Raw genomic sequence first — 27,147 nt, forward strand, 5'->3', positions numbered from 1 at the left:
AAATATGGATTATAAAATATTATTAAAATCATTTGATATTACCTTATAGATTGCCGCTGAAGTGGCTGCACCGCTGGCCAAGACAGATGAGATTGTACTGATTGGCGGTAATGATAATATAACCAATGATGTGACCCGCTTAGTGGCCCAACTACCGCCATCGATCAACGCTTTGACCGGAGTGGATTTGTCGAAGGTCCTATCGAAGATACCCGGGGCCAAGGCGTGAAATCTAATGGAATGGGATATCCAGGAAATGGCAATGACAACGTAACGCAGCCCAAAGGAATTGTAACCGATCTAAAGTCTAGTATTAACTACGTTTAAAAAGTCTACGAAATGGGGATATAATCTCTATAAGATCTCTCTACTTCGTAGGCTTTATTAAACGTAGGAAATACTAAGCTTAGAACCGGAAAAATGGATAGACAAAAACTGGAAGTAAAAAAGGAGAGACGACAGGAAAGCTGAGGAAAAACGACGAAGCTAGTGTGCTAGAGAGGGAGCGTGCATTTGTTAGAAAGAAAGAAAAGAAAAAAAAACGATAGCAGCGAACCGAAATTGAAACTGCAAAACTGCAATCGAACGTAGCAAAATGTACTCCGATATTATATTTATATTTATATATATATATATATATCTTTGTATATGTATATGCACACATGCAATACACACATACACTTGTCTCGTCTGTGTGCTGTGCCAGAGTCTGTGTGTGTGTGTGTGTGTGTGATGTTTGCCCGCGTAACAATCAAAAAAAAAAAGAAAACAAAAAAAGCAAAACCAACGTTAATCTCAGCTAAAGTTATGCATTTCGTACGCAACATTTTGTGGCCTTTTCTGTCGAAAACGAAAAACGATAACGATAACGATAACAAAAACAAAAAAACAAGAAAATCAACGTGAAATGTGTATAACTTTAAAGCAAAAACCATTTAAGCAGAGTGTTAGCTATTTATTTACTATACTATATATACTATATACTATATACTATATACATGCAGACATGCTATAGACAAAGAGTTCTTCTAAGCAAACACCTTCAATTTTATGCCACACAGTGTTGTAAAGCTATATGTCCCTTGACAGTGTTGTAAAGAATCACCTCCCTCTCTCTATCTCTCACTCTTTCTTCTACATTTTCAATCTGTTAAGTTACATTTTTCAAACTACAACTACTGCCTACTGTCGACTAAAGCCAAATCTATAAGCTAACTTAGCCAAAAGGAAAGAGAGAGGGAGATAATACTATATAGATGACCGATCCATTTCTTATTTAAAAAAATTCAATGACCAAACTTGAGTATATATATAGAACTTGTATACAAATTTTCTTGTTTTTTTTTTACACATTTTTTATTTTTTATTTATATTTGTTATTATTTTTTGTTTATGAAGGGGATTTTTGTTAGCGATACGTGGTTGGTTTAAAATTTATGTTTTCTAATTCTCAAAAATATTTATTTTTTGTAAGATTATGTTTTGATCAATGCTAGAACTACCAAAGTCAAATTGATTATTTTGTTACTCAATCGATTGATTTGGCAATCGGTATATGAGTCATGTGTAACTTTACAACACTGTTTTTCTTTGCAGATGGCGCTCTTCCAAAAACCCAAACACACACACACACACACACAGACTAACCAATACACATGCGTTTCGAGTTTTTTTTGTCTCATTTTAGTGCACAAGGAAAGTTTAATATTCATTTACTGTTATACCAGACGTTCATATTACTGTGTATGTCTCGCTTAATATTTATATATATATATATTTTTGTCATGTTTATTTTTATATTATTAACACATATTGACCTACGAATATGCATTTACAATTTTTTGTACTTTATTCTTACACTTTTTAGTTTATAGCACAAGGCAAGAACAAACAAAAAATAAGGAAAATATATTAAAAAAAAAAAACAAACAAAATAAAAATGAAAACTAATTTTGTTATTTACTAACTTTAAAACTGGAATTTACATAGTTAAGCAAGTTTCTTTTTGATAGAGTAATTAACCCTGAGTTTTTTGTAAGCACTTTTATGAATCAGAATCAGAATCAGAATCACACACACACACACGCACACCAAAACAAACACACCCATTAAGGTATATATTTTTTTCTATTGTATATTAAGTGCAAGTAATTCTAATTGTAATGCAGTCTGAGAAAGAGAAAGAAAACAAAACAAACAACCAACCGAAGAACTAAACTAAATGCGAAACCTAAATAAATCAAATGTAAAATTTTGTGTATTTTGTCGTAAATAAATAAATTAAAAAATATATATATGTATATTGTATGAATTGATTTAGATAATGTTATAAAATGATAAACTTTAATGATTTCTTTAACATTTACGATCAATTAATCATAATCAAGAAACTTTATCGTAACAACTAGTTCATTACATCTTTATTTTTCAAACATCTTGGCATACATGGCATTAGATATAGTTATGGATTTATCATGCCGCTGTCTTTAACAAACAATTATCTTAAGGTACTAAGCAAAAAAAAAGGTTAATATATATCTGTAAATAGGGGAATATCATAGTAAAATATCGATTGCGTCTTTAAGTATAATTAAAGGGTTAGAGTACAAGCATATAGATTACACTTTATAGATACGTATGGGTTCTAACGTCTGCCTAATCTACGCTTACTAACTATGGACCAATCGGACGACTAATCAAGATCTATCTTATCTAAACCTAACAACTAAGTATTTTCGAAGTGGTAAATGCAATGTTAAAACCAGTGCCTCGATGATCAGCGGTGTGATCCAGGGGCCCAACATTGATGCTCATCATATACATAGATACATGTTCTACATGGAATGTCACCACAGACCAATATAGATCTTAGACTTCTCCTTACCACAAAGAACAGCTTTAAGATCTCTATTAATCTGTGGGACATTTCAAATTGAGACAAAACAAAAAAAAAAAAAAATCACAAAAATATATCTTAAGCCTATGAAGATCCCAGCTTAGTCGGAGAACTTTTCCTTGAGCTCACGACGCAGGATCTTGCCGGTAGGATTCTTGGGCACCTCATCCACAAAGACCACTCCACCCTCCAGTTTCTTGTAGTGAGCGACACGCTCAGCCACATATTGAGAGATTTCCTCGGCACTGGCCTTCTCTCCCTGACGCAGCACAACAATAGCCCGCGGTGCTTCGCCGTTGAGTTCGTGGGGAATACCAAAGACGGCCGCTTCCAGGATTTTCGGATGATCACGCAGCACAGCCTCCAATTCAGCTGGCGGCACTTGGAAGCCCTTCACCTTGATCAACTCCTTCATGCGATCGGTGATGTAGAAGAGTCCATCCTCATCGTAAAAGGCTACGTCACCGCTGCGCAACCAGTTGCCAGGATAGAAGGTGACCTGATTGGCCTCCTCGTTGTTCAGATAACCCTGCATCACCTGTGGTCCGCGAACACACAGTTCACCGGTGGTGCGTGGACCCACGCCCTTGGCATCACTACCATCCAATGGCACAATTTTGGCCTCCGTGCTGCCCGGCAATACTCCGGTAGAGGCGTAGTTCTTGTTGCCATGAGGGGTAAGGAGCACAACGGGCGAGGCCTCGGTCATTCCATAGCCTTGCTTGAAGAAGGTGTTGGGGAATCTATGGGATAAAATGACATTAGCTTGGTTGATTCTTCGATTATATAACATTAACTCACTTGTGAAGGAAACGCTCTACATCATGCTGGCCAATTGGGGCGGCTCCACTCATCACCACCTTTAAATGGGGCGCCGTCTCCTGCGTCATCTTGGGGTGGTTGATCATGAAGAGGGCTGAAAATAGAGGTAAATATTGTAATCAATGGATTATATATACTTAAAGTTAAGCAAAATTTAAAGAGATCGTTGCACTAATTTGTTAACTAATTTACTTTACAATAACAACAATCATTGACTGTTATTCCAGTTTAAACAGGTGCTTAACTTTGCTATGTTGATTAAAACCGGTTAAGTTCTGGAATTTTAAGCCAGTTTTAAAATAACTTTAGCAATTACTATTTAAGGAATTTAAAAAACAGAAGGCTAGCTATATAAATAAACTTTTTAACTAAATTTTCACTTACCAATTGGCGGCACCAGGTTGAGGATGCTGCCCTTGTACTTGTCCAGGGAACGCATAAAGTCATCTGGCTTGAAGCAGGGCATAGTGGCCAACCGGCAGCCCTGACCCAGTTTGGAAAGCATCACCACGGTCAGGCCGTAGATGTGGAAGAAGGGCAAGACGCCGGGCAGCGTTTCCTGGGGACCAACCAGTTCCAATGGCAGAGATGCCTGGACCTGTTCACAGTTACTGGTGATGTTGTTGTGGGACAGCATCACACCCTTGGGCAGACCGGTGGTGCCGGAGGAGAAGGGCAGGAAGACCATATCGTTGGCGGTGGCATCTTTTGGATATTGCAAATCTTCATATCGCACATTTTGAGTGCTTGTCAGCTCATTGAAATCAATGGCACCCTCTGGCAGGGACTCCTCTGTACTGGTCCTTACCACAGCAATGGGTATCTTTCTGCCCACCAATTTGCTGGCCTTGCTTAGGGTGGCAAACCCGGAGACCGTGCCCACCAGAAACTTGGCCCCACTGAAGGTTAACTGCCTGGCGATCTCGTCTGCAATCGAAAGGTGACGATTAGTGGGCCAATCTTTGGACTTTCGTACCCCGAAAGAAAAAAACAGATGTCACCACATAAAGACCTCCTCCAGATAAGGAGCCTTTGACGCACTAAAGTGGCCCCTCAATAAACACACATGCCCCCTCTAGCACAGCGGCGGTCATGCAAATAGGTAATTGTTTACTTAATTACCTGCATAATATTCTTAACTGCTTTTTCTCCTTGGGGGTAAACACTTACACTTTTATTTGCCCTAAAAATTTATGAAAGGTTTACGGTGGGGCAATCGTGAGTGGGTTTATAGTGTTTGCGCTCTCGAAAATGTTTATTCTGATGTAGGTAATCAAAAGTCAATTTGCAGATTTTGGAGTTTTTTGAAAGTAAAATTTGTAGTGCTTACTGGAAAATTGTTAGTAGAATGTTGCCTGAAATGGACAACCTAGAAGATGCTTTCTGGGAGATTAAAGAACTAATTAGACTGTCTGAGTCTCTGTTAAAAATCCCTTGATTATTTCTTAGTACTTATCATTTCTTTATATTGAAATTTATTTCCTTAAAAAGAAGGAACAAAACTTAGTTTTCTGTGTACTACAAAAGATATATCCAAAAACTGTTTAATCTTTTGTTGTTATTCTTTTCAAAAACTGAATAATGAGCTTAGCTTTTGAAAGACTAAGTTTCTGCTTTTCCACTTTTCAAATTCACTTTACATTCATGTATCCTATTGCCACGACCACCGCTGTTATGCCTGAGTATCTTATCACCGGCATTTCAAAAACTTGACCAAAAAAAACCGGGAGCAGGGCCCCTTGGGGACTTTTACTTACCCGGCGTGTAGACGGGATTCACTGTGGTCACCGTCAGACCCGCCTCTATAGCGCCCAATGTGGCAATGGGATACTCAGGGAGATTTGGCAGACAAATGGCCAAAACATCGGGCTTATGGAGATTGAACTTGGTCTGCAGACGTACGGCAAAGGCGGCGCTGGCATCTCGCAACTGGGCGAAAGTGTACTGGCGATCGGTAATCACACAGACCTGCAAAATAACAAAAAAAAGAATTTAAAGGATTTTTCAGATAGTGAATAATAAGAGCTTAAGAGCCATCTAATCAAGATCAGTTAAATCTGCAGATAAGTAGGAATAAAAATCAAGCAAAGTCTGGGAAAACACACAAATATGGGCACACGAATCTTATCACAGGAATCTCTCAAGTGGAATCATATGTCACGGAATATGGAATATTTATGATTAGAGCTTATGGTAGTAATATTGGTGGTATGGTGAAATTAAGAAGGTAATTGCCAGGTAATGCACTCTACTTACTACCCAAGACTGATATGGCTTAAATCGTTTAGCACCTAATTACCAAGAAAATAAAAATTCTTAACTTACGATAAGATAATTCTTCCTTACTTAATTCTAATGATTAAGGCCTATCATGGCTTAATCAGCTTTAAAGAAAATCGCCTGTTTTATTTATCTAGGTTAGTGTGGTAGTTTTACTATCTTATTTTCAGATTAAAAGTAATGCCTTTTTGGGGTTTAACTGAGGTCAGTTAGTGTTAGTGTTTTGGGGTGTTAACTTGGTCAAGGAAGCTTTTAGATTTTAGTTTTCTGGGCTTAATGGGGATCTTTGTTTAATCTATAAATATAATCTGTAAAAAAGTGAAATCTACTTTGAGTACTTTATAATATGAAAGTCTCCCTATGTCCATAGCCATTACTAAAATCCATTTAGAACAAGTTTGAGACTCAGAACTATCACTTACACTAAAAAATAAACCTATTACAGTACCTACCATAACATATAGCATTAGTTCTCAACTGATCTTAATAGCTTTTTCCACCCAGCAGGGCCTTTCCCTGGCCTTGACTCGCCGTGAGCCTGACCTCATAACCAGTTTCCAGGGCTAAGGTGAAGGTCGTTCGGAAACGAGTTCGTAAGCATCAGCTTAATGAAAAATAATACAAAAAAATAATAAAAAAAAAAAAGGGGGAGGTGTTTCGCTGATTGGGGGGTTTGTCAGCCTAAATTTGCGCAGTCGGAAATCGCATTCGGTTAAAAATAAGCATTATAAATAGCAGCGGGCCGCCAACAAGTTGCTCAAATTGAAGAAAACAACCCACCACAAACGAGCCAAACAAACACACATCATCATAATGAATAAATAAGCGAGTAAAAAATAAGAGAATCATTTCGTGCATTTGCCATATAAGTCCCCCCTCCCCGGCCGCCCCTTGCCGAAACCACCTCAATGCCGCACCTCCCCTCTGTGGGATCCATCGGAAACCGCTTCGCTTGGCTTCAGTCGGTTGGACGGTCCAAAGTTCAGTGGGGCAAAGTACAAAGTCTGCAAAGTCTAAACGAGTCAGCTCTGTCTCTTTCTGTCTGTCCCGCTCTACTATCCCTCTCGCGCTCTCCGTTGTCACCTACTATATGCAGCGTTTGTTGACTTTTCAGCAGAACGAAGAACGGACCTGTCTTGTTGATTTTAAAAATATAAAAAGTAGCTGAAAAGTAGCTGAAAGTTGCAAGGGAAAATTCAGAATAAATTTGGGATTTTTTTTGGTAATTTAAATCATTTTTGAGCCTATAAAACCTATAGATAGGGTATTTAAAGGTAGGAATTATATATTTTTCTAAAGATATAGTAAGTATTTATCATATTACAGACAATCGTAAGCCACTATCTTGCTTAAAACTACTTCTGTTCAAAAATTGTCATTAAATTTTGGAAGCAAGATCTTTTTACAAGTGTAAAACCAAGTTTATAGGATATATTTTTATAACAATATGTATAAAAATAACTAAAAAAAAAATATAAATATTTAAAAAACACATCATATATTATAATTCTATAGCCATTTGATCACCACAAGATGCCCCAATCGAGAGCGCCGAGAGCATAGATCGCACCGAAAATACCCGAGGAGGCTGGACCTCGATCCATTGCTGACGTCTGCCAGCGTAAAAAAAGCAACAAAAATCAAAACAAAACCATCAAAATTATCAAGCAGAAAATTAAAAAACCAAAAACAACGCAAAAACCCAACAAAAAAAACGTAAATAAGTTCGAGGCAATTAAAAGCGCATTATAGAGGGGCATATCACGACGGTTTTTGGGTTAATTTGGGTGCGACAAACACTCGAACGAAGCTCATAAAAAATGGAAATTGATTAAAATTGACTGATTGCAGAGAATGAGTCATTCTTATTAATGAATTCCTTAAAAGCACAAAACATGCGAAATCAAAATCAATAAGGTTTTAGTGACTTTTTCAAGCTGATTAGAAGTTATAGTAATCTAGGATTCTTCAAATATTTCCAAAGAATTACTAACATTTTCGATTCTGACTGTTTTTCTGCAAATAAATGCAAGTATATAGACCCTTAAATCATGAGTCAATTTGCTGAAAGTCATATAGCCTGTAATAACCGAACAATGATAAATCAGATTTTCTTTTCAAGAAATCTGAAATATAATGATGACACGACTAAAGCCTTATCTTATCATTAAGAAAGGAAAGGTACTCATTCTTTAGGATTGTTTACAAGATTCTATCTTCTTCCAATACCCAACAACAAATTCCGTAAAAGAGGCTTAGAAGGCGTGACAATGAGTATGGAGAACAAAAGGCGAACTTTGTACTTTTAATTACATTTAATTTAACAATTGCCTGGGGCTCCGGTTACGTCTCTAACCAGACATGTGGGCGATTACTACTCGGTTATATCAGACCTCAACCTCTCCTACATTGCACAAATGATGGCAATAAATTTCAATGAAAACTGTTTGCACTTTGATTTGCACAGGCACGGAATATATATACCCAGATATATATATATATACATATATAGTTTCATATAGCTTCTACAGTTACACGACGAAAAGTGAAAAGTGTAAACAATTGGCGAAGGTCGCCTAGGAATGTTACTGGGTGCTGGCTTATATATAGTATGCTATATATATATATATGGTTATGCAACTTGGGGGGGTGCAATATTACAATAACTTTATACTTAATTCCCGTTGACAGTGGCTCGACGCGGATTCATTTAATCGTGAGATTTTCTTGCTTATCTGGAATCCCGTGGCAATTTGCCACCAGACACTTGACTTGCAACAACTGATCCATGAATTCCGGAACGGGAATTGCAATCGTAGTCCCAGTTCTTAACCCGCCCAACAGGAGAGGCCCGACTTTTGGCCCCCCATCATCATTATAATAATATTAATGGGTGTTTACTACATTTCACTTTCGCTGTTATCAGGGACCTGCTGTATTCGCTTATCAAGAAAATACACACACACACGCACAGAGCTAGTCATTAGCTATGTCCGATAAGATGGAGGGATGGAGGATCGAGGGGCCTATATGACCCAAATAATGCCTTAGACCATACCTAGACCATGTCTATCGTTCTGATAGCTGGTTTTTTTTTCGTATTCCAGAAGTGATAACACTTATGGAACACTACATGTTTGGACTGCGGGGGGTATACATTCCAATAGAGAGGATACCAAGATACAAAGTACAAATTTTTATGCGAAATTGCTGTGTTGCAGACGCAAATCAGACGGCAGCGGCAGCGGCTGGTGTGAATGCCAGCGCCCGTATAAATATCACTTTATATATAGACATAGGTTCAGGTTCAATAAACCGTCATAAACAAAAACAAAAGACATTCTGAGCGGCGCCTACGACAACGATTGCAACGATTTCATTTTCGATTTCGATTGCGTGAATTTATGATCTTCATGATTCGGTTTACGGGGGGGGTTTTATTACTCTCGGACTTACGTTTATGTTTATTTTTATGTTGGGCTCATTAAAATAGTAAATTCGATTTTAATTGACGATCGGTAATGAGATATTCAAAGTCACTTTCAATGGGTTGTAGTCAATCTTTGCGTTCGGAGATTGTTTTAGTTTATGAGGTTTGCCTTTTGGTTTTTATATTTTTAGAATTAGTTACGTTTTTTAATACACTTCACAATAAAAAAAATTCCTAGATTTGTTTAAAATAATAAAATTAAGCTGATGCCTAGAAAGTAGAAGAACCTTCCTATGAAGAACCCTTAAAAACCTAACAGGCAAGCCTTCTTTCAAAGTGTAAAGTCCTTGAAGAGCACAACTTCTTTTCACAATCAAAAGACAGAGAAATATTTTCCATTAGGGGTTGTGATTTTTAGACTTAACTGCTTGTTTACAAAAGCGATTGAAAACCTCTCGAAGGGATTAATACCGAACTTCACTTCACTGATCACTGATTTGTGGCACTTACCGCAGCTGAATCGCGTTCCCACTTCTTGAAGTCGCGCCACACATACTCGTGCAGCGGCACATTAGGCACGGTGATGGGGTCAAAGGGCGAAGTCTTGTAGTAGCCATCCTCGGCACTGTAGTGCAGGAACTTGTCCGTCTCGCTAACACCCTGAGTCCGCTCCTGTTGTGCGCTGGCGGTGCTGGTATTCCGCTGACGCCGGTTTGTTGTAATGGAGCGCGTGGCCGCGCTGCCCAAAGTGGTGGCGCTGCGCAGACGCAGCAGTTGAGCGGCTGGATTCATGATGTTTAACTAGCGGTTTACGTTCAGTGTACAAGAGAGTGTGTTGGTGTTGGTTTTGTGGATTTGGAGTTTGGGTTTTTGAAATCCTAAACTTGCTGCTGCTGCCACACGTCTGCTGCTGTCGGGTGCTGAGACACGACTGGCGACGCCGTGCGGCGTTGAGAAAAAGTAATGCCGCTGGTGCTGCTGCTGCTACCGCTGCCGCCGCCGCTGCCACTCACCAACCGACCAACACCACCAAAAACAAACACCGACGCACGATCGCGTTGGTGGCGATATTGCTGTCTCTGTTTTCGGTACACTGAAAATAAATAATCAAAATAATGATTACTGATCAATATTGTAATTGCTTAGATTATGATAAATTAAAATAATATTTAACTTATATTGATAAGCAAGAATTATCAAAATATCAGCTTAAATAAATCTAAGATAAGATTATGAACATAAGCGAAAAAAAATAAGCAAACATACCAAAGTGATGCGAAGTTCTTCTGCTAATTTTTTCCAGTGTATATGCTGCAGGGCTTATGCTGTTATTGCTCTTCTCCGGAATGCACTCTCTCACCCTCTGCTCTCTCTCTGGCCGAAGACAACTGTAAATTGTAAAGTGAATCGATCTGTCAATAAGAGAATGCTAGTTAGAAGTGGTCGAAAATTGCCGGGAGAAGTACACAAAATAAGACGACGCTTATCAAGAGGAATTATAGTTGAGAAGTGAACTTTAAAATATGTGCAAATAGTTTTATAACCATCAAGTGATTCATTTAATATATAATTAATAATTTGTATAAGTGTCACGTTGCTCCTCTAAGAAATTACTGTTATGTGTAAGTATAATTATACCTTTAGTTGTTATTGACACTCGAAATAGTTGAGAACGTTAAAGAGGTGGCCTCTTAAAGCGGTTTTTGGGTTGTTTCCAGTGCACCCACTTAAGGAAACTCCCGTGAGCAGTGGCTGTGAAGTACTTAGACCTGCATTCCCACGCACCTCACTCTAACTAAACTCCCCTTTTTCTCACCACTGGCTTGACGTTATCGCAATGCAGCGGCTTCTTGATGTCAACGCATGACTTGCATGCCTTTCACCCGCTTATCAATCGATTCAATTTGGTTTGGCTAAGAGCCAAAGTGAACCTTGATCATTGTGAGTCAAGAACAGCTAATCCCGTTAGAACACCTGTAGCGACTAGAACTGTAAATAATCGGAATATGCGTGTACATATGTATTCCTTTTTTCATACTTATAAAAGGGGTTTTTTTGGAAGCGAACCATAAAATATAATACAATTTGTTCACAGTTTTGACTCATTAAACATTATTTATAAGTTAATAATGCGGAACTAAGTGATATACTAAATCAAATATTTATATTTGACAGACTCAAATACACTGGACATCATGTTTTTGGAACTGAAAACGATAGTGGACCTTCCATTTCCAACGGCGGGTGCATTCACCTTTTACAATTGTTTAAATCGGAAACTCAACACTCTCTGGCCATAAGATTCACCAGCTGGGGGAAATTCTGCGTTTGAAATGGACACCGTGTAAGAAGACAGCATTAAAATCCACACAATAAATATCGGTATGTACATGCACACGTATACATAGATATGTAAATGTAATATGAGAAAGAAAAACAAAACCCCGCAAAGCAGAAGAAATAAGAAGAACAACGATTAGAGAGAGGCGTAAGCAGAGCTCAAGGCCAACAAAAATTGCCTTCAGCTCTTCTTTCACTCACTCATTCTAATAGTTTTACCTCTCTTCTTTGCTTTGTTCATTTGCATACTGCTCTGATTTTTCTCTCTCATCTCTTACGTTGATCGCCCATCAATGCATTTGCATTGAGAGAAAAGAAAACGAAAAAATGTGAGAGAGTTACAATCGGACTGATATCCAGTTATACTTAGTATAACTAGTGAAGGAGTTGGGGGTATTACAGTTGTCGCATGCTTGTTATTCAACATTTTGATTGCATGTTAAACTTATCTTGTGTTTATTCGCATATAATGTGCTTATATTATTCGCAAAACAAATCAAACAACATTTACAATGCCCCACACATATTCTATCCCCATCTCGTTCAGACGCACAGCCATTCCCACATCCACAATTCGGTTCACAACTTTAGCAGCATAAGTGCAAATAGATATGTAATTACTTTATATTGTTTAAAGTGTGATTGCTAATTAAATTAGCATATTTGGAAAGGCGTAACAAGAGATTGCCTAGTAATGAGTGGCAATATTTCCCTAAGTAATTAATCAAATTAGTGTTATTTATTCGAGATCAGAATCTTAAAGGAGAGTGACTTTAAAATTGCGAACTCGTCTGTGCGGAGCATGCTGAATTTGTGCGTTTTTGTGAAAACAAGTCGTCTCACTTTCTTGGCGCTGTTTCGTTTTGAACTTTGTACCCTGGCTCAAAGTTGTTCGAATCATTTGGTACCCCTTTTCCTTGCCCCTATCTTTCCGGCCTCCACACCTTCTACCTTCTGAAAGCGGGACCAGACCAAAACAAACTTCGAAATGTTTATTCAAGCAAACCAGTTTTACTCGACTTCATTAACGTTGTTGCATCTGCGTTTTTGGTTTTATATTATTTTTGTATTTTTTGTTTATGTGCTGCAGCTCCAACTTGTTTATGGATGCTATTTTGGAGATGGGTTATGGTAGAGATTTAGATATCTTGGGTGTAAGGTCCAACTTTTTTAATGCTTTATCAGTTTTTAGTGGGGGGGGATTTGCCACAGGTTTCAGTTTTTAGTTACAGTTACCGTCACTGTCACTCACACACACACCTGCACTCTAATTTGGTAATCTGTCGTGCTCAGCGTTCGTTGGAGAACTGCCACCAACTTGATGCTCTTTCCCAAAAACGGCTCAGGTGTGGGGCTCGGAGGGGTTCTGACCCACAGTGGTTGCTTTTGCAACGTACTCTCTTTATAAAACACAGAGAGAGAGAGAGAGAGCAATTGCAGACTGCGAGGGTGGCTATGGTCCTCAGTGATTACACTTTAGCCATTTTATAACTATTTTCTTTTGCTTTTAAGCCAGTTAACAGTCAGTTACAAGCTAGCAAAAATCTATCTTAGAACAGATATTACACATTACAAATTATAGTTAAGGGTTTCTATGGATATTATTCCAAATTGTGTTATTTGAATTTATAAAGCTAAAAAATAAAAAAAAATAAAAAAAACTTTAAAAAAGCGGAAAAAATTCATAAAGTCTGATATAATCATGCATTAAAAGCTTTCTTGATTTAAGAGGATGTTGTTTCAGATGAGCTGCGGTTCAGAAAGCTCAGGACGAGGACGTTTTAAAAAGTTATTCAAGTCGCCGTGTACAATGTAGATTATCTTATTTTATATACATTCGCTACCTGGTGTAGATAGGCATTCTCTTTTTTCGGAACGACAACCAGTGGCGCAGCTTATCAATGAATAATCGTTAATATCAAAGCAGACTTGTATCGATAGTAACCGGGCATTTTTTAAATTTAACTTGATGAGGATGTTTTGGAATTTTCTTTTGATATTGCCTGTGTTTTGAAAGGTATTATGGGTTTTTATAGTTAATATATTAGTGCCTGTCTTTTAATGTGGGTACTTGACTAGATTGAACTGCCTTCTAAATAAATGTGTACAGATTCTATTAACACTCATACTGTGCCACATAAATCTTAAATCTTAAATAAATCAATCAAATAAAGTCATAAAATCTTTTTAAAAGACTTCTTAAAGTACGTTTAGATTAATTTGAAGTTTGTTAGACAAAAATTGAAAGCTGGTTGACCTTTTTCTTACATCATACTTTTTAAAACAAAACTTTAAAAGGTGTAAAAACTCGAAAACGATTACCAAACTGCGCCTTATCCTGAAATCCTTTGTCCTTGTAAAGTACTCGATAAATCGGTACTATCGTTGCTAGCGCCATCTGGAAAGTTACAGGGCTGTTACAAACAATCGATGTTTGAAAACAGTAAAACTTAACTGGGCAATCGGTAGTGGCATCGATGTTTTTCCAGCTCTAGTAGCGCGCAACTCACTCGTAGTCGACTTTTAGGTGCGTAGTCGCGAAAAACTATGAAGACGCAACTCTCGCGTCGAGCGGTCCTCAGAATCCGGGAGTCGTCCTCTAGTTCAAAAAAAAAAAAATCAGCAAATAAATCCAACATTTCTGTGCGCCATTCGAAAAATATTTTTTTTTTGTATTTTTTTTGGCGATTTTTTTTTTGCTTGAGAAAAATTACAGTGGGATTGGGGAGGTGTTGAGAGGAGAGATGGAAAATCGGAGAGGGGCTTGAGGGTCTGTCGCGCACGTGTCGACGTCGCAGTCGGCGTCGCTGTCGGCAATTGTTGCACGCTGCTCCTTCGCGTTTCTTGTTTCTTGTTGTTTCTTGTTTGTTGTGTGTGCCTCTTCGTGTCCCGTTAATAGTTGTTTCTTCTCCATCTTCACCTCAACCTCCTTCATCGCCACCTTCCGTTTCTCCCCACACACAACTGCAGTGCAAAGTGAAATGCGGAAAACGCGTTGCAGAATAATCACATCGCAAATACAGTGAAGGCAGATAAATGAAAAAGAATTGAAGAATCAAACGAAATCCAGTGAAGAAGAATCGAATCAAAGGAAGAATCGGAAACAGCGGAATAACACTAAATATATATATATCCACCATTTAAAAGCAATCAAAAAAGCAACCAAACAAACAACAAAAAGCAACAAAAGGTAATCACAAAAAGGACGAATTATTGTGTAATGAAGTTGAATTTCTTTTGGGTAAAAGAAAGAAAGAAAGAAAAAAAAGAACAAAAAACAAAGTGTGGAATAAGAGGGGGCGAATGCGAAAGTGATACGCAAAGAAAAAAAGGAAGCAAGAGAATGAGAGAGAGAAGGCGGCATAAACACACTTCTAATTGTAATTGTTGTCTACTGTCGCTCTGCCGGCGTCGCTGTCGCCACTAAAAGTTTTTTACTGGCAGTGCAAAAGAGACGGCAGGCAGCAGGCAGCAGGCGAAGTTTTACCCGAAGAAAAAGTAAAGAAAAGCAAAGAAAATGAAAATGAAAATGAGCAGGGAGCAGAGGAGTAGGAGTAGTGGAAAAACTGAACATAATAAGTTAAATTTGCGTGCTCTTGGCTTTTCGTTGATTCATGTTTTATTTTTATTTATTTATTCAGTTTTTGGTTTTTGCTTTATTTTTTTATATTGTTTTTCTTAAATTTTTGTTGTTTGTTTTCTTGCTGGCAAGGATATTGCACGTTCTTTTCCTTCACTCTTAGCCGAATGTGTGTCAGCCAACAAAAAAAAAAGAATGAAATGCGCAATTATGTCAGCAACTAAATAAAGCGGAATAAGTCCTAGCAACTACAATTGGTTGCTTTTCAAGTGCAACTTGCACACACACACACACATACACCCGCACTTTGTGGTTGCATAAGTGTCAACCGCAACACACGCGTACAGTTTGACAGCCACTGAGCTGAGCAACTTTAACAGAAGAACAAAGTACAGGAAAATGTCTTAAGGATGAACGCCCAGAAAAGTATGCTCTTAATTTTAGTGACATAAGCTTATGAATTTTTCTTTAACATTTACCATTTAAAAATTTTTTATTAGAAAAATTGAGGAAAAGTTTGATATCGATCAGAATCAGGTTGACCCGCATTCAAAGTGTTTTTTTTTTATGAAAGGCTATAAAATTTAGGTAATAAAAGTTAAAAGTTTGTGTTATTCCAGTTGAATGATTAAACGTTTAGCCGTCAGAAGGATTTTACTTGCGGAAGTTCGAGTAGAGAAAGTTTCACTGTACAGGTGAAAAAAAAAGGGTAACGGCAAAGGGAGGTTGCTGAAGTGGGCGAATTGCTTCAGTTGACATCCACACAAGATTGATATTGATGCCCTTTACACCCACACAGATATACATAAGAACACATACACATACACCATCAAACACACACACACACACACACACACACATGTACAATGAGTCACAGCAACAGGAAACGGGTAAAACTACTTAAATATTTAAAGCATTTGATGCCGAAAGGAGAGGGCGATAAAGAGAGCGAGAGACGGAATGGAGGACGTGAAATTGAATGGTTCCGCCCACTTCTTGCGCCTGGAAGTATGCAAACAATGCCAAATGGCACCAACACAAATGTCGAGTAAATCTTTAGCAAGTTTTCCGCCCGCCCCAAGAAAACGCGAGAAAACCCACAAAAAAAAAAAACGGAACACAGAATACAAGAAGACCGAAAAGAACAACCAAATTCACAAGAAGAGCCCAACAATTTTGTCACGCATGTGTGGTTAGGAGTATGTGTCTGTGTGTGTGTTTGGGCCAAATGAAAAGAGCCAAAACATTAAAAATGTACCAGAAGCAAGCACAACAACAACAACAGCAATAACAACACAAAATAACAAAAATAACAAGAATAACGAGAATAATTCAGAGAAAGTCCAAGCTGACGGGCGCCGCAATTTGCTGTTAACATTAAAATAAATAAAAAGAAAGCAATACACATACATACATAGAAATATATATATATATATATATCTAGCTATATATTTTGTATGCCAAAAGGCAGTTGACTTTTGTCGCTGACTGTTCCCATTCGCATTTTCACGTTCCCACTTCGCCATTTTCAATTTCACTTTGCGCATATTTAATATGAAAAATCGTAAACAAGATTCGCCACACATTTAGTCCCTATTTGTACACTGAAATAAATAACTTGAAACTAGGAAATAGATCAAAAGATAAGTTAAAGGTTGGAAATAGTTTAAGGCAGCGGGTTACTAAGTTAATTTGACTAAAAAGAAACTGAAAATTAACTTTAGGGAAGAAAAACTTAAATTTCGTAGTATCTCCTCTTTATATCAGTGGACTTTTCTTAGTGGCACTTTTATTACCCAAAGTTAATGAAGTGTAAGTAAGGCGGAATAGCATTTCCTGGCTAATCAATCAAGCGGCATCAATAAACCCTTAAACAGATTTGCCAAATAATTTATATTCGTTGGTAGAAATCAAACTTTACATACTTTGCAAGGGACTTAAAATATATTTTTGCTATCGGATTTCCATAAAATATGTGAAATATTTAGCTGCCAGCCGTTGTCGCTTTTTTGTGTTTTATTTTTTTGTTTTCACACCCCCCTCCTGACCCTGCGCAAATGTTTTATGTTTGACATCCGCTGGCATCCGTGTTGCCTTGCCGTGGCTTCCGTTTCCGGATGGTACTGCATTCCTCCTCCTCCTGCTCCCTTTCTCCTTCTATCATACTAAATGCATTATCGTTCTGCCCGCTATCTACACTGAGCGGAAAGATGGTCATTTATCATAGGATTGAAAATTTTTCACTATTTTTTATTGGCTTTGCAGGGGTTATGGGTTTTCATAAACTTTTCAAAGTTAAATTTGGGTTTTCCCTCTAAAAACTTGTTTTATGTTCTTCTATCTTTTAGCTTTATATAGATTTCAAAATCTTTCAAGCTTTTAAATTCATTTAAATGTATTTATTTTTATAAATAAATAACACAAATATGAATTCAAGAAGCGTCTAGGGCTTTCTTCTTCTCTTCTAAATTTATTTAGATTTTTTTCCTCGTGCATGCTGCTGCGGCACTTATCGCCATACAGTGGAACCAGCAGGCTGGACCACCTGCTGACTTCCTGTCAGATTGTCAGACTGTTTGGCTTGGCTTTTGGCTCTGTGAATCTGCGGCTGTGGCTTCTTTTTCTGGCAGTTGGCTGGTTGGCTCGAAGATTGGAGGACTCAAAAACTCGCTCCTCGCTCGTCCTTGTCCTCGTTGACCTTGTGCCCGAGATCTGGCTGTCGTATCAAAACAAGTTTATTAACATTCCACTGGCTATCAAAAGCGGTGCTTGGCTCCGCCTCTCTAACCACTGCTGCCGCCCATACCACTTGGCAGGTGCCCAGGGGGGTGGTGTGTCTGTGTGTGTGTGTGTGTGGACAATTACATATGTAAAATGTGGGCACAGTTTGGTAGCCATTGAGGCGAATGGGCACGCCGTCCTGTCGCCATAAAATTGGAGCAAAAGTCCCTAGTCAGCTTCCCAGGGCAAAACTGGGGCCCCAAGAAGCTAAAAGCCAGGGCTGACGACCTTTTATAGTTGATTTTTAGATATATAGTGGACTTTATTTTACAATTTTTTGGATACTTGATGATATAGAAGTTTATGCTTACCGATATTGACTTATTAATGTTTGATATTAATCTCTAGATATTCAAAATCTAAAAAATAGGGTATCCAAAAGTATGGACTATGCAAAGTTTTTACAAAAATCCGACAACTTTTCCAAGCTCACCTGCTTTTTGGACCTTTTTAGGGAGTACATTTGGATTATTTGATATATTCTTTGACAGCCCTAGCTGAAGGCGGATCTAAAGAAGCTGGAAAAGCGAAAGGAACTCGCCAAAGCACGTTCGCAATATGTAAATTTATTTATTTGCCTCTTGTTGTTGCTGCTGTCGTTGCCTTTTTCAGCTTTTTCTGCTGTATTTGCCCAGTTTTTCCCCAGTTTTTGGCTTTTTGGTTTCTGCTCTTCTTGGCCCTTGGCTTGATGTTGTTTTTATGTTAATGTGCCCGGCCAAATGTGAGAGAGTGTGTGTGTGTGTGTGTGTGCGGGTTAGTCCCTAAGCTGTTGGTATATGTTTGTCTGTGTATACGTCCCGTCCCGCTCCTTCAAGATCTTCCCTCTCATGTGCTTGCTCATTGCTTTTAATAGCCAACAACACGCCATGCATTAATTTATGAATTTCGTGTTGTACCCGACTGCCTGCCTGCCTGCCTGGTCTGCCTGTAGCGGGCGTGGCCTTTCCGCCCACCCGGAAAGCTTTTAGCCGTAGAGCCAACAAGCCGCAGAAATAATTAAAAAAAAGAAGAAAGAATGAAAACGAAAATAAAGGCAGTCTTTGTAGACACTTACCGATTCTCTCTTCCAGAAGATTGAATAAATTATTACCCGTAGCTGCGAAAGATTAATCGAATCGATTTTGTTGCCATTTTTTTACGTTTTATTTGTGTTTTTTAAGCAGAGATATTTTATTGAGATGATATTTAAAGTTTGAAAGTTTGAGGAGAAAGCTAAAAAATAACTCACAAATTTTTAGTTTAAACTGGACTTAATCTTCTTCTGCAACAGTGTAGATGTTAAAGTTTTGTAATTAATATACTTTCCCAAGCCACAAATACGTTTAACTATTTGAAATGACACCATTGGATGGTTTTTTTTACTTTCAGTTGCAAAAACCGCATAACTTGATTATTCGTATCAAAAGTAGCAGTCGAGTAGTTGCCGTAAAACCACAAATATTTAAAACAAGTTGCAAATAATATGCCATTACGTATTTATTTTCCAGAAGTGCCGCATAATTTGTTTATGGAAGTTGCAAGTAACTGACCGGAAATTGAAAACTTTTGCGTGCCAATGCAATGGCTTCTAAAGTTATTTTCTTCTTGTTACTCGGCCAATGGCTGTCAAACTATAGACGCCAGTTTGTCGACCGCCCAAATGTCGCAGCATACTTTTCAGCGAGAGCGCTGTAAAACTATTACACTTATTGTCGTTGTGCGTTAGAGTATGTATATGTGTGTGTGTCTGTGTAAGTGTGCTAAGTGGGGGATCCCCCGAAAAGTGGGAGACAGGGATACCCTATTATTGTTGCCTCTTCTTCGATTTTCTGCTCTTTTTTTACTCACCAGTTTTTGTTCTTTTCTCGTTCCTTCTCCTGCTGCTGCTTTTTTTTGTTTGTCTTGCTTTGGCCTATTGTTTGCTTATCATGTGGATGGGTGTGTGTGTGTGTGTGTGTTTTTAGCACTGTGTGTATGTGTGTGTGTGTGAGCGTTTTCTTACTGTGTCAATATTTTTTGGCGTAAGCTTTGCTTTTAGCCATGACAAGTAAATATGCCATCACAGAAGCAGCAGCACCAGAAGAAGCTGAATAAATTGGCCAGTCTCGAGTTTTTTTCCTCAGCCTCCTTTCCATTTTCCCACTTTGCCCACTTTTCCAGGCGGACAACAGCGAAAAAAAAAAGGAGAAGAAGAAAAGCAGACAAAAGCCCCTGGCCTGAAGTTCTCAAGTTGTTGTTGTTGTTGTTGTTGTTGTTGCTAGTATTAGTGTTAGTGTTGCTTTGGTTGCGCGTGGCGCAATCGAAAAAGTTTTTATGACACAATTTTCCTTTGTTGCCATTTGCCTTTCGCCTCTCATCTTTCTTGGCACACTTTCGATTTTCGATTTCGCCATTGGAAAAAAAAGGGGAGCAGCAGGAAAGCGACAACTGAGTCATTTCTGGTGCACTGTAAGAAAAATAGGTGTTATGTATGGCAGAAAAAATGAAAATATTTTAATGACTTACCTTTTCCACCTTTAAGTGGCCCTTTGCAAGCCAAAAAATAATATAATATAAATTGTAAAACCATCAAATCTACTTCTCAGTGTACCTTAGCCAAGCGAAGAAGTTACTTGGGAAACTTCAAAGCGGATAAATGTAGAAAAAAGAGCGGACTTAGAGGTCTGGGACTGCTGCAGCTATATTTAGAATATTCGGTGGGCGTGCTAAGTTACATTTTTTGGGGGAGGAAAAGAAGAATGAGGAGGAGAAGAGATCGAAGGACTGTTTTTTTTGGAGCAATCGGCACAAGGATACGCTTGCCACACCCCCCAATTCGAATAGAAATCCAATGCAAAACGAAGTTGCATGCAAGAAAAGCCATGCAAAGCGGGCCAAAAATTATGTGTTGCATACTTACGTGCGCCGCACTGACCTTGCGTGCGGCGGCAAATGGGTGGGCGGTGATGGTGGTGATGGGCAGCAAGAAATAAGGAAAACGAAAAATGAAAAAAAAAACGAAGAACAAAATCCCAAGGAGGAGGCAACGACTTGGCCAGGTGCAACACTATCTTTAAATGTGTCTGTCGGTGGGTTTTATTGCACTGCTCGTTTCGGGCACCAAAGTCTAATTGGATAGGGAGACAGAGACAGTGACAGAGACAGAGACAGAGATAGAGACAGAGACAAAGACAAAAAGATAGAGATAGAGATGGAAAAGGGGAAACAGATGGCTAGAGGGAGATGGCAAGAGCAAATGGCTAGAACGAGTGGGAGCAAGGAGACCCACAGCTTTGGCCTAGCCCAAATTAATCGATAAAAAGATCAAATTGAATTTGCCACTGAGAGAAAAAGAAAAACAGAATGACGGACTGGAGAATGAAGAGTGGGTAAAAAAACAAGGAAATGGGCTAAGAAGAGGGAAAAAAAGTGGGCCCAAAGAGGCAGCCAAGTGAGCCGTGAGCTAAGGCCAAAAGCTGATAAGCCGCCGCAACAATAAAATCAAATCACATCTGGCCCGCGTCACGTTAACGGGCTCAAACGGTAAGCAAACGGGTAACCGGTAACGATGGGCAAACGGGTGGGTATCGGTTATTGGGTTGGGCGAATAATCCGCAAAAAGGGCAACTCGAGATAAGTTAACGGGATTTAATCGTTTAAAAAATGCATAAAAAACCCCATAAAGTTGAGTTTAAAAAGGGGGAAAAGTTAACTACGTTTAAGGGGAATCTTTTTTGGAGTTAATTTTCTGAATTAATTCTGAAAGACTTAAGTTAGATTATATATTTAAGGATTCGTTTTTTAATTTTCCAAACATCTACATTCAAGTTAGTTTTATTGCCATTTTTATCAAAAGTACTCTTCCCAAGAAACCCATCAGCGCAGAAGTATGCTACATTTCCAACAGAGCGTATGGGTAATAAACCAACTGGTCCTTCTTTCTATTTAACTAACTTATACATTTTGGAGTGACTTTATCTAAAGTGGAGACATATATTCTTAAAAAGATTGTAACTGAAATCAAGGACAACAGACTCATCTAATTCTGAACAAAACTGCATTCACAGTTGAAAGTTTGAGCTAAGAAACTTCAACAAAAATGGACTCTCTGCTGTCAACAGACGTATACGTAATTTCGCGCCCAAAATATCACATTTTTGCTCATTACTAAGTCAAAAATGGTCCAAATGGTGAATGTAATACCTCGTAGGGCTCGTAACTTGATTGCTATGATTCCCAATTGGTTTGCATTCAAATCTGGGAAACTTCATTTTTGGGCCATTTTTGAAAATTTTGATGATGGTACCCCTTATCAAAAATGCGAAATTTGGGTCAAAATTGATTTTCCCAAAATCGAAAAACGAGTGATAGGGGTGGTTAGTGTCGGTCGTTAGCTGCACAAAACAGTCGTTTTTATGGCTGTAAGTCATGTTTTGGCCGAGCTAGAGCTAAAAATCTGGACATAATACTGCAAATTTATGTCAAAAATGGGTTTTTTAGATCTTGGACAGATTTAGGACTTATAATCTCATCCGTATCTCCGTATGGGTGATCGGTCCATAAATCCCCTATGTCGGCATTCTAAAAAAGAGGATATCAGTAGTGGTCACAGTGGAGGAGTGTCTCCGTGCGGTTGGTCTATAAGTCCGTAGTGGCAGCAGTCCAAAAAAAAAAACCAAAGGAGTACCAAGTCTCTACGGACGATGGACTGGGAGTGATTACAGCCCGGCAAGCTTAACTAAACTATTGCTAGACTATCCACAATGCATTGGCGGCATGCAAGCCGTTGCAAATTTTGTGGATCATAGCCGAAATATAGAAAAAGTTTGCCACTTACCTTTATTTCCGGTTTGCCCAAGTCCATCGATTATATAAAGCGCATTCTCATTTATATCCAGCATCAAACGACAACGAAAGTCCAACACATGGATCCATGATGCACTGCATCCTCCATGGAGGCCATGTCCAGGTACCACCAATGTGATAGGGGCTACCACGGGACCACTTGGAGGCACTTGGAAGCACTGTACTAGAACACACACACACACACAAAGATGACTTGACTAATTTTCACCGGCCAACAGCGCCCTAGTCATAACATTTCTGCTAGAACCAGTTGGGAATTACAAGTGCCGCGGAGTGCACAAAATTTCGGCTAGCATTGAGTTACCTAATTTTATTGTTAATTAGTCGTTAACCGTTAAAAGTTAACATTCAGTTACCATTTTTGATTTTTAAATTTTTCAAATGTTCAAATGTTCAAATCTAAAATTTTACTGATTTTTTGGAAAACTTTTTTTTTTCTCTTCATAAGAATTTGTGATAATGTTTAATATTTTCCAAGTTTCCAAGTTTTGGGCATGGGAAAAGCCTATTTTCCTGGATTATTTGTTGTCATTAGTTAAGCCTCAGCTGGTAGCTCATGGACGTCGGAAATATTTTGGGTTTTCTACAGATTAACCTGCATATGGGCTATAAAAAGTGAAAATGAAGAAGATTTTCTTTATGGTGCAGATTATTTAGGAATATTTTGAGTCACCAAGTTACCAAATACCATTCAAACGCCTTCCACTGTAGACCCTTTTAGCCATAAATGACAAAGTTCTCATTGGTTCTCATTCTCATCCAAAACCAAGCGCAAAGACAATTCCATATTTCGACCATTTTAGGCTTTGCTATGGTAATATTACTGATTTTTAATGGAAAAAACAGGAATCGGGTATATAAAAAGATAAAAAAAGAAAATTACTTCTTTCTGCACACGGATTTGAGCCGCTGTACTTCGGAGTTTCAATGCTCTACCCCCTGAGCTATTCAAGCTGACATAAGTTTTCAAAACTAAGCTAAAACTAACCGATGTACATCCTGTCATTTGAAAAATGTAATGCTAAGGACAAGAACCTAAGTAGGCTGTTGCCGACATACTTTGACTAATCGAAGTAGGTGTAGTTTATATTTAACATTTGAAAACTGTAACATCGCCGCCGACGGTAGCGCTGGGGGGAAAGCCGACTTCCAAAATGTTAAGGCGCCGTCGGTCTGGGTTCGAGTCCCGGTGAATATCTAAGAGCATGGAAACACGAGAAAATGGCCGGTACTATAAATGATGTCAATAGACAATGTCTTTAGAAGGTAGTAGAAAATATCTGTGAAATATTAGAAACTTTATAGAAAACAATAAATTTGACTTACAATTTAAAGAGTGAATAAAGAAGTTGTAGTTTTTTTTTTTAACGTGTTTAAAGATAAGGTTATCAAAGATGTTTATTTTGTTCAATAATTTGCCTTCAGTTTGGACCATAATTAGCTTAGCTAGGGAAAAAATTGGATACTTTTAGGGGAAAAATAAGGAGAGTCCAAATGGTAACTCATAGAAGTGGCAAATAGGTTGGGTTTCCTTCAGATTAAGCTAATATATATCCCTATGTTTAGGCAGTTAATGTTTGGAATAAATTCTTCAAGGTAACTTATTAAAAAAGACTAATTATTATTAAAGAATTACTCAAATAAATCCTGGAAAATCTTAAAATATTTCACAAGTACAGACCTAAGAGGACTTCAGCTTTTCCAAGGGCAAAAGCGTAAAGAAAAATCTCACTCCAGCCGCTTCTCTGCCATCTCCCACTCCATTAATTTAATGAATACTCATCTCCATTTATTTTTCATATGCTGAGAAATGCTTTTGGCACTGGCGCCGCCTAATTAACTACAAAATATGAATAAAAATGACTCACTCAGAGGGGCCAAGACAAATAGAAGGCATTATCCGAGGCATTCAAGGCATTAGTCCGGGGATAATGTCCTTAGATTTTGCTCAGGATTTAGTTAGCACTTCCACACAGATCGATTTTACTTACTGCATTTGGTTTTTGGGTTTGGGAAAAGAAATTTGGCCAAAAACGGTTCGGGTCCTCAATGCAATCTCCTTCAAGTGAAATATTTATCTTGGGAATGGGGAATCCCAAAATAGATTTTCTTTTGCGCTTGTTGTTGTTGCTGTTATTGTTGTCTTGGGTTAATGAAATGGCGCTGGCCTACTTTGCCAGCCCGGCCAAGGCGGCCCAACTTGGCACGCAAAAGTCAGGCCCAGTTTCAGGTTCTACATGGTGGAAAAATATGTTTGGCTTTTTCTATATTGTATATATAGTTTATGGGAAGATTGTTCATATATATAGTGTTATGATATCATGAATCTTAAGGGGAAAATGTAAATTTGTTATCTGATAAGTCTTGTCTTTTCTTTTCTTAACTTTAACTTCTATAGGATTATAGTTTTAGGAGTTCTCGAAAGACTTTCCAGCAGTTTGATCATTAATCTTACTAAATCTAAACTAAGCTTTAGCTTACTGAAAACCCTACTAGACTTAGTTAGATATTCTTAATACTCACATTTCTTACTGTGCAGTTTCAGTTAGCAGTTCCAGTCGGAGGCCCTTAGGCAACTTGGGCTGACGACTTGGCAAAATCAAGGTTAAGTATATGTATTTATGCGCATACCCAAGTAGCACTGACTTGTGCACATATATTTCCCAAGGAGCTGGGAAAACAAAAGGACGAGGAGTGCAGAGAGGAGGAGGGTTGGGCTGCTTGGGCTGCGACAGGAAATGTCAATCAATTAGCCCAGCCCTAGGCGCCAAATGCGTCGGCGGTTTGGCCTGGCCTGGGAGTCCCATCATGGTTGTAGGAATCAGGGGAATCCTTTTATTTTTTTTTGGGTGGGTGTTCTCCTTGGGTCTTTGACCATAGCTGATTGCAACCGCCTTCGTGGAACTGGGGTGACCTTTTCTGCTCCGGCGTGTGGTGGTGGTCAGAAGTCGACTTTGAAGGAGCTACGGCAGGGCTGGTTGGTAACCTGTTTGACTTTAATTTACGAGGATAAGGATGGCTGCTGATTGCTGGACTTGATTTAGGTAAACTGCAGGAGAAATCGCAGTAGTTTTTTAAGTTAGTTTTTTGATGATGGAAAATGGTAATGTAATTGCTGAAAATTCAATGCATTTTAGAGGGGTTTTCCATGATTACAAAAAGGCTGACTTCGAAACCACTTGATGTTGGCCAGAATATTGCTGTTGAACTTTGGATTTTTGTTACTATTTTTGGATAATTTATTGATATCAATTAAAAACAATAATGAATGTCAATTTTAACGACTTAAACCCTCTCAAATTTGCAGCTTAAGTTGACAGTTTAAAGCCCACTGGCTGGCTGGCTGCTAACTAAGATAAGAAAGTTGAAACTGAAGTGAAAGCTTATTAATTTCCACGAAATATTGACAGGTCAATATAATGGAAAACTGTTTTGGCCAAAAACACTTCAATTAAAAGTGCTTATTAATGATTAAATAAGCCGCGAATTTAATAATTATTTTCCATATTTAATAGCAACTCATTTTTAATGATATTTGAAGTTTATGGAAATATTTATTAATTACTGTGAAATGCTAAATTTTCCAATGAAAATTCCCATAAATCTCTGGCAGAAGTGTTCGATTGCAATTTACAAAGTTTAACATTTATTTAATTTACAGCCTGTCGTGGTGGTAATAATTTCTGGCATTTAAGGTTGTAAAATCACAAATCAAAAGTCAATATCAGGTCAGTTGGGCAATTTATGAGGTTGAAAGAGGTTAAGTTAAGTTTACCAAAAGAAAATGGAAATAAATTCCAAGGAAAGAAAAAGATTCCTTCTTTGATTTGAAAAACATTTTCATATCAGTGCCAATAATTTATTCTATATATGCCAGATCCTATGTAAACATTAAGCTTAGACCCTTTATCAGGGGGACTCTGGAAAACTGATATATCAGAGAAGATAGCCAACCATTTTCATTTGGGGAAAACCAATTCAATCGAAGCCAAGTAGCCTTTCTTATGGGAGGTCCATTGTCCTGCGGCCAGCGCATCCTTGGTCTGTTCTTCGTCTGCTTTTTTTCTTCAACTTCGACTGCTGTGTGGTGGGAGGGGGGCAACCCCCTCTTAGCCTTCTTTTAGACTGCCTGTGCCTCCCTTTAGTCACCACCAAGTCGAGCAGCCTATTGTCCCCATGAGCTTTGTTTTCCGT

At 38.3% G+C, this 27,147-nt stretch overlaps 3 protein-coding genes across 9 annotated transcripts in view; 2 read left to right on the forward strand and 1 right to left on the reverse strand.

The window, feature by feature from the left end:
- Positions 1-892, forward strand: part of LOC108104338 (flotillin-2) — a 105,644-nt gene extending 104,752 nt beyond the window's left edge. For all 6 annotated transcript variants that reach the window (XM_017210326.2, XM_017210327.2, XM_041817859.1 and 3 more), the window contains one exon: positions 50-892. In XM_017210326.2, the coding sequence (XP_017065815.1) occupies positions 50-229 (180 nt within the window). In that variant the 3' untranslated portion in view covers positions 230-892. The remainder of the gene's footprint in view (positions 1-49) is intronic.
- Positions 893-2,391: 1,499 nt separating this feature from the next.
- On the reverse strand, positions 2,392-13,058 carry LOC108104337 (4-coumarate--CoA ligase 3). The gene is made up of 7 exons (XM_017210323.2): positions 13,029-13,058; positions 10,695-10,816; positions 9,939-10,521; positions 5,476-5,686; positions 4,103-4,645; positions 3,698-3,812; positions 2,392-3,639 (listed from the first exon to the last, which is right to left on the reverse strand). The coding sequence occupies exons 3-7, from the start codon at positions 10,218-10,220 to the stop codon at positions 2,997-2,999; spliced, it is 1,794 nt and encodes a 597-aa protein (XP_017065812.1). The 5' UTR covers positions 10,221-10,521; positions 10,695-10,816; positions 13,029-13,058; the 3' UTR covers positions 2,392-2,996.
- Positions 13,059-13,163: 105 nt separating this feature from the next.
- LOC108104324 (potassium voltage-gated channel protein eag) overlaps positions 13,164-27,147 on the forward strand; it is a 64,185-nt gene continuing 50,201 nt past the window's right edge. For both annotated transcript variants that reach the window (XM_017210308.2, XM_017210307.2), the window contains exons 1-2: positions 13,164-14,411; positions 14,739-14,958. The gene's annotated coding sequence lies outside the window, so the exon portion shown is untranslated. The remainder of the gene's footprint in view (positions 14,412-14,738; positions 14,959-27,147) is intronic.

This window comes from Drosophila eugracilis, unplaced genomic scaffold (genome assembly GCF_018153835.1).
Source record: "Drosophila eugracilis isolate 14026-0451.02 unplaced genomic scaffold, ASM1815383v1 contig_1985, whole genome shotgun sequence".
Lineage (NCBI taxonomy): Eukaryota > Metazoa > Arthropoda > Insecta > Diptera > Drosophilidae > Drosophila > Drosophila eugracilis.